The 8,468-nt window shown below is 31.0% G+C and overlaps 2 protein-coding genes across 2 annotated transcripts in view; one reads left to right on the top strand and one right to left on the bottom strand.

The window, feature by feature from the left end:
• The window catches only part of LOC107862609 (defensin J1-2-like), a 52,806-nt gene that overhangs the window by 12,355 nt on the left and 31,983 nt on the right, over window positions 1-8,468 (bottom strand). The gene's annotated exons all lie outside the window — the stretch shown is intronic.
• On the top strand, window positions 6,972-7,870 carry LOC107865997 (defensin J1-2-like). The gene is made up of 2 exons (XM_047409673.1): window positions 6,972-7,154; window positions 7,415-7,870. Exons 1-2 carry the CDS (start codon window positions 7,088-7,090, stop codon window positions 7,627-7,629), a joined length of 282 nt encoding a protein of 93 aa, XP_047265629.1. The 5' UTR covers window positions 6,972-7,087; the 3' UTR covers window positions 7,630-7,870.

Raw genomic sequence — 8,468 nt, 5'->3', positions numbered from 1 at the left:
GAGGTTATGAATTGTAATTAATTAAAATTAGGCTAAATAAGGTAATTAAGAGTCAATATTGACAAAGTTAGGTAATCATCCCTTATTTTTATGTATTTTTTATTTTAAAAAGTAAAAAATATATATTTACTATTTATATAAATATATATATATATATTAAAGAATAGTATATATTTATATATATACAAATATATAAAATATATATATAAATATAAATATTAAATAATATATATATATTAAATAAAAAATGCCCCCACCCCATTTTTATTTAAATAATATATATTTTATATAATTATTTTTATGTATTTTTATTTTAAAAAATAAAAATATACATGTACTATTTTTATATATATAAAATATATATCTTACACTTTAAAGATGTTAAAGTTAAGTTTAAGTGCTAAAGTGAGTTGGGAGGACAAGTTCAGTAGTGGAAAGATGTCTTTTCTCATTTTTTAAAGTAGTGAACCTTTCTTTGTCATCACAGTGGTCGCCAGCTCGCCGCCTCTGATGGGTTAAACCGGCTCCACTCGACACTCATTATACAATTGTATTTGTCCTCATCTGTCGTCTTCTCGAGGCACCGCTGGAACGACTCAACCAGTGTTGAAATGAATTTAGGGATGTAACTGGTAAGATTAGGATTACTTATTATATATTTATGCTGAATATACACATATATGATGTACCTATATCTATATATATAATAAAAATATATAGTATTTATATAATTTTGGTTTTTTTACTTAACCTGATTTTTAAAAAAAAATTAAAATCTAACCGTTATACGGAATTTCTAAAATTTAAAATTGAAATCAATTTGAAAAATCAAAATCAAAATTAAATTTCGATTTGAGTTTTTGATTTTTCAATTTTTCGATTTGAATCAAAATATATCTAGCTCTAATCAGCTGAACGAACTCAATCACTCTTATTCCTGAATAAATATTTACCATTTATATATTTCTACACATATTTTTCTTTTTAGTTTGTTTAATATACCATCTAATAACCAATTCCTATCATTAAAGAGTTAATATTAACATCTTGATTTAAGTTTAGATCTCCTCGACCAATAATTGTTAACCATTACTTTTTTCTTGTTTTTTTTTTTTTTTTCAAAAAGTGAGAAGATTTCTCCATCGATAATTGATAAATTATATATGTTGAAAATATAGTTAAGTAATAAAAGTATATTTCGTAATAGATAAAGTTTTTGATAAAATGCAAGGTCACATATTTTAAATAACATCAGTACACAAATAAAGATAATGTGATTGAATATCGTCACCATTTATTATTAAAATAAAATTTTAGATGTTCGACCTATAAAAAAAAAAAAAAGACTTTCACACACCTCTAAATTAGGGGTAATATGATGTGTGACGGGCACTTGATAAAACTATCCCATCCTATGAACTCATGCAATCACTCTTATCCCTTAATAACTATTTACAATTTACATCATTCTATACATAATTTTTTGCTTAATTATTATTTTTTATAGATTATTTTATGATCGATCGATTTATTTCGATCGCCAAAGAATTAAAGTTGACATTTTGACATAAGATTAAATATTCCTTGACTCGCAACTTGTCCACCACAATCTTTCTTTTTATTTTTCTCAAAGTGAGAAGATTTGACCATTAATAATTAAAATTATAGGTTGAGAATATAACTTAGTAATAAGCGTATATTGTTTAGTAAATTAAGTTTTTAGGTAAGGTACATAGTCAAATATATCATGTAATCACAATGTAATTCATTATCAAAATAAAATTTTTTATATTCGATCATGATAATAAAAATAGACCTTCACATGCCCCAAAATTAGAAGGGTGTGATACGTTGCTAGTACTTGACAATACTATATATTCCCATCAAAAAATTCACTCACTTTTATCCCTTAATAATTATTTATCGTTTATATCTTTGACAAAATGGCTCGATGGACCCTTGTACTATGTTCGTTTTGTAATGTGTATACTCTTATTTACATGTTTGTCATCTGGACACTTGAACCCACTAAAAAAAATATTTTAAACACTTTTTTTGTGAGTGTAAGACACTCGCCCCACGTTAGCTACCATGTCAGCTTCCACATTTGGCACATTAGCTTCCACGCCATTTTCAGGTATTACATTAAATTCCATGTCATTTTTAAATTTTACACAAGAAATTAAATATTAAAAATAAATTTAATTAAATAATTTTTTATAAATTGTGGAAAAATTTAAATAATCATGTTTTTATTTTTGCTCACAAATTAAATATCAAATTTATTTCAAATAATTAAAATTCTTCTCCACCTAATTTAAACTTTTAACTATAAATTCATATATAGCAATATAATGAATTTTTTATTTTTAAATTTGAATATCTTTAACAAATTCACAAAAACTTTAAGTTTTTTCAAGTTTATTCATGAAATTCACTAATTTTTTAATATCCACTATCACTCAATTTCAATACAAATTTAAATTTTAATCTAAAAAAATACGAAAAAAATTTAAATTTAAATTTTAATCCAAAAAAATATGTAAAGATTTGAATTGAGAGGGAAAACTAACAAACTAAAATAAAAGGTGAGGGATAGGGGGGTGCTGGACGAGGCTGGGGTGGGGGGAAGGGGATGGACAGTGGTGACGTGGGGGTGGCTGGATGGGGGAAGGGCGCTGAGGAGGGGGGCTGGACGAGGGTGAGGGGTGGCTGGACAGGGGAAGGGGGGTGGACGAGGGGGGGGGGGAGTTTTGATTTTTTTTTTTATATTTATTATTTTTAAATTAAAAAAGATGGATGGAAAAAATGGGCCCTTTATTAATTTTTTCAAATTTTAATATTATTTTTATTTTTTTAAAATTATTTTAATCTAAAATTGATCAAAATTGACCCCCACTAGCATCCTAGGCGCGTGTCTGCACGCGTTTTGTCCTAATCAACCATTTTAAAGCCACATAAGTCTGGTCAACGGTCAAAAAGTTTTAAATATTGCTTTTTAATAGGTTCAAGGGTCGAGATGACAAATATATAAGTAAGAGTATCCATATTACAAAACGAACATAGTACAAGGATCCATCGAGCCATTTTACCTATATATATCTTTCTATACATATTTTTCTTTTTAGTTTATTAAATAAAACATTTCATGACCAATCCCGATCACCAAAGAATTATTGTTGACATCTTAATTTAAATTTAAAATCTGCTAAACCATAACTTATCAACCACAATCTTTTTCTTGTTTTCCCAAAAATGAGAAGATTTATCCATCGGTAATTGAAATTATATTTCTGGAAATATAATTAAGAAGTAAAAATATATTTATTTAATATTTTAAGTTATAGATAAAATGCACTTTTTAATATAATATTCGAACACAGACAAAGATGATGTGGTCGAGTAATATCATCACCATTCATTATTAAATTGAAAGATTTTTGGTCAAGAGAAAAAATAGACGTACACATGCCCCTAAACTAGGAATAATTGATATACGTCGGCCACTTAACAATACTATCCCGTCAAACAAATTCACCCGCTCTCATTTATCATTTACATCTTTCTGTACATATTTTTCTTTTTAATTTATTTGATGGACCATTTCATAATCGAATCTGATCAACAAAAAAAATAATTTTGCCATCTTGATTTAAGATTAAAATCTTCTTGGACCACAACTTGAACTGTATCAGTACACATATCTAATATAATTGTAACACACACAAAAATTGCTTCATGCACTAGTTATTTCACATATTGTTTAGTCTTTTTCCGGTCCCCAACATCCCTTTATTAGTCTTTGTCTAACGTGACCACTTTCAGTTTAGTGAAAAAGTTAAGGGACAAGACAGATGGCACAACAATTAAAATATTTTTGCGGATAAGACTAGTCCCTTTACTAATTTTGGATCTTTCAATGCTTTTAAAAATATGATTAAAATATTTTTGGGTTTTCGATTCCGTTTTTGAATTTTGTATTGAAATTCAGTTAATATTAAATTTAGATTTGCACCAAAAAGTCTCACATTTATAGGGTAACACTGTCCTCATGATGAACGTTGGTGACATTAACACATGCAAGTCGGTTGGAAATACAAAAGCGGTGTTTTTCGTGACAGACGAGTAAGTAACGCATAAGAACCTATCCTAGGCAAGGAAACGATAGCTAGAAACAACTGTTATTATCCTAACAAAGACGACTTCACATCCAAAGCTAGCGGAGATGTCTATTTATTCATCCATTGTTTAGTCTATTTCTAGTCCCCAACATCTCAGTCTAACGTGACCACTTTGTTTGGTCCAAAAAAAGAAAAGAAAAACGTGACCACTTTGTGGTACCAATTTTAGTAATAAACTGAGAGAGTAGTCCCTTCACGTATTTTGGACCTTTCAAAGTGACACGTCAGATAGTGCAACGAGCAAATAATTATTATAACTCACTGATTAATTTGCGGATAGGGTAGTCCCTTCACGTATTTTGGACCTTTCAAAATAGATGAATAAAATGCTATTTTATTATATGAAAAAGATAAAATTTCAATGCTTTAAGAGCACGATTAAAATGTTTATTCTCTATGAGTTGTTTATTCGGTATCTAAAATCTGCTGAAATTTAATTTAATTTAAATTTGAATAAAAAAGTTTACATTTATGGAATAAAACGCTCCTTAGAATGAACATCGACGACGTGCTTAACACATGCAAGTTGGATGGGGAACAATATTTTCAGTAGCGTACAGGTGAATAACGTATAATAACCTGCCTATGGGAGAGAAATAATAGATGAAAACGACCGCTAATACTCTAACAAAAATGACTTCACGCCCAAGGTTCGTAGAGTCATGTTGTTAAATTTGAATAGAAGGAGAACAAAGGCCAGTTATGGAGTTAAAACTATCACTAAGAGGTGCTTAAGTAAATCCATAAGGAATTCAACAACAACAACATACCCGGCATATTCTCACATAGTGGGGTTTGGGAGAGTAAAATGTACGCAGTCCATACCACTACCCTCGACGGGGGTAGAGAGGCTGTTTCCGATAGACCCCCGGCTCAGGACCAAGGACTGTAGACCAAAAGGCAAGCATTATGTTAAAGTAACAAAGAATCAACATTCACAAACAAGACGTATAGTTAACCCACCAAGGACCCTCCGTCCCCCAAACCTAGAGCTACCAACCAAGCTACCCTTAACCCTCCTATCTGCAGACTACGACTCGACCCCACTCCTTATCCCTCTATCTTAATACTCTTCTTCTAAACCTTCCTATCGAGAGTCATGTCCTCAGTAAGCAGTAACTGTTCCATGTCATGTCTTCTCATGACATGGCCAAACTATCTCAACCTCACTTCCCGCAACTTATTCTCTACCGAGACCACTCCCACCTTCTCCCGAATAGTCTCATTCCTGACCTGTCAGCCCACGTAAATTCACACATCCAACGAAATATTCTCATTTCCGACACCTTCAACCTTTGGACGTGAGAACTCTTAACCGGCCAGCACTCAGCCCCATATAACATGGCTGGCCGGATCGCAGCTCTATAAAATTTACCTTTAATCTTAAGAGGCACTTTCTTATCGCATAAAATTCCCGAGGCAAGCCTTCATTTCATCCAACCTGCCCCAATACGGGGGGAGACATCCTTATCAACCTCACCATTTCCCTGTATCATAGACCCAAGATACCTAAAACTATCTCTCTTACAAACAGCCTGTGACTCCAACTTCACCACTACCTCGTCTTCTTGCCTCGCATCACTAAACTTGCACTCCAATTACTCTATTTTGGTCCTACTCAACCTGAATCCTTTAGATTCCAGGGTCTGACTCCAAACCTCCAGCTTATTATTAACACCTCGACGCGACTCATCAATCAAAACTACATCATCTGCAAAAAGCATACACCAGGAAACCTCCCCTTGTATATCATGCGTTAACACATTCAAAAGGAGATATATATAGTATATGCATAAAATAAAATTTATCCAGTTACATATTGTAATTGTTTTAGCTAAAAAGAGTTGGTTGATCCCCCTTGGATGCATGTGGCTCCGCCACTGGCAAAGGTTATGCGATAAATTAAAGCATGAGTTGAAGCTCCCATATTTCGCCGATCCTCTGCTTGTTCGTAAGTCCTTTAAGAGATAAGGGTGAGCTAGGAGCTTACTGTAGAGTATTTATGACTTCGGTAGTAAATCATTATGTCTTAGCGCATTCGATTACTTGATCGTTAGCACCTTCAACTCTTATGTAATATTAAAAAAGATAGTATGAAATAGGAAATAATTAATTAGCTCCCATAATAGTGAGATTTATATTATTTATACTTTAAAAAAAAAAGGGTAAATTTCAGAGACCTCTCTTCACGTGTATTGTTTAGTAACACTAATTTCTCTCTTGGTCTATACCCACCTTTTCTCTTTTTATTTCTTTATAACAAGTGCAAAATTTACCATGTTGAGATAAAAGTTTTTAATTTGTAACCTTAATTATTGAATACTTCTAACGCGAACATCCCCTTAATTTTGAATTTGACTCTCCTCCCTTACATTATTTCAACTTTTTTTTAAGTGCACATTTAGATGAGTGACACATGTCATATTTAAAATTCAAAAATTTAGATTAAATTACTTTAACAAGCCTCTAATTAACCATGTCTATGAAAGAGATTTCAACAATTACAATAGTTACATTATTAGTTCATTCATATATATTTACGGGTAAACTTCTTTGAAATGGAAAATATAAAATCGTAAAAATAAAATATGTCACTCGTTATCATAAATAAAAATGATCTAATGGCTAAAGTGCATTAAAACTTATTTACACGTATAATAATATATTATTACTTAAACTCAACTAATTCTAAATACCTTAACAAATTCTTTCAATACAATAATTATAAGTAAAAAGAAATACAAAGAATTACATATCAACTGAGAAAAGGTGAAAAGTGCAAACAGAAGTAATAGAAGATTTTCTCACCGTCATTATTTTTTCCTTATAAATATATGGTCACCTAACAACTCTTTTCCTCACACCCTCGAAAGAAATATAACAGATCAAACAAGCCCAGCTTCTCAATGGCTGCTAATTCTCTGAAACTATTTGCCACTCTCTCTCTTCTGTTTATGCTCCTCTTTGCAACTGGTAATTCATTCATATCCTCGATAGTTTAACGTTAACACATCCTATTTTACGTTTAATGAGAAACTACTTTTTTTTTTTAATAATCACAGAAATATTATAATGTGTTTAAGAGCATAAACTTTAAAATATTTCTGTTGCTAGTCATATAAAAAATATCTACGGCATGTTTAAGAGTACAAGCTAAGTGTGAACAATGTTTAAGTCTTTCGTAGGAGTTGAAAGAATCACATAGGTACTACTTAATACGTAATAATTTGCAGAAATGGGAGTGACGGCAGAAATGGGAGTGACAACAGAAATGGAAGTGACAGAAGCGAGGAGTACATGCTATAGAGACAGCGGACGTTTTCGCGGGCCGTGTTTCAACAACAACAACAACAGAAACCAAAACTGTGATTTCATTTGCACTCGTTGCGAGAAATTCTTATCTGGAAGATGCCGAAATAGAAAGTGTGTCTGCGCCAGAAGATGTTGATTTTCCTATATCCTAATATGTATGCATCCTGTTCTTATCTTTTTTTTTTTTTTTTTTTTGAATTTTGAATCAATAATAATGAAGTTCAAGTCTAGTTAATTAAGAACAGGACTCCCTGTTATTTAATTAATTAAGATTGACGATGTAATAAATAAGAGTTGCATGGTTTTGTTCCTTAAGATTATTATGTGTGGATGTAATTGAAAAAGTTGTATGTTTATATATGTTCCTTTCCGTTTCCTTTCTCCGTTTGTCATAAAAGTCGTATAAAGTTAAAGGTTTAACAATTTTGAGTGGCTATTTCAAAAATTAATTCTGAAGTGATGTGGATTTGTGTAATGATATGACGGCTTAATTATATAATAATGATATAAACTAACTTTAATCCTACTTACAACCATCGATAACGTTGATTAGCTTTTACTCAAAAGTTAAAGAACTAACTGAAGCCCTATCGGAATATTCCCTAATTCACTTTTTTTTTTTTTTTTTTTTTAAGTATGAAAAAGAGATAAGGACAATGGATAAAATTTTTAAAATGAGGAATAATTTGATAAAAATAGAACACAGTGACAGGATTGTTTTTCTATTAACTTCAGTATGTTTCAATGATTACAAGGCTGAAACTTTATACAAAAAGAAAAGAGATCTAAATAGTAAGATAAGATACAATAATCAATACAAACACCTAAATGGAAAAATAATCAACATTAATGAAAATAGAATAAAAATAATTTAGGCTCCAATTCCACCAGTCACTCGTTTTACTTTCTGAATTAGCTCATTGTACAACTCATTGCAGCACTCCCGCTCAAGTTGGTAGGCAGATGTCTTTGATA

This window comes from Capsicum annuum, chromosome 3, assembly GCF_002878395.1.
Source record: "Capsicum annuum cultivar UCD-10X-F1 chromosome 3, UCD10Xv1.1, whole genome shotgun sequence".
NCBI classification, from domain to species: domain Eukaryota; kingdom Viridiplantae; phylum Streptophyta; class Magnoliopsida; order Solanales; family Solanaceae; genus Capsicum; species Capsicum annuum.
The sequence above is the reverse complement of the archived record's forward strand: the minus strand, read 5'-3'. Positions and strand labels throughout refer to the sequence as shown.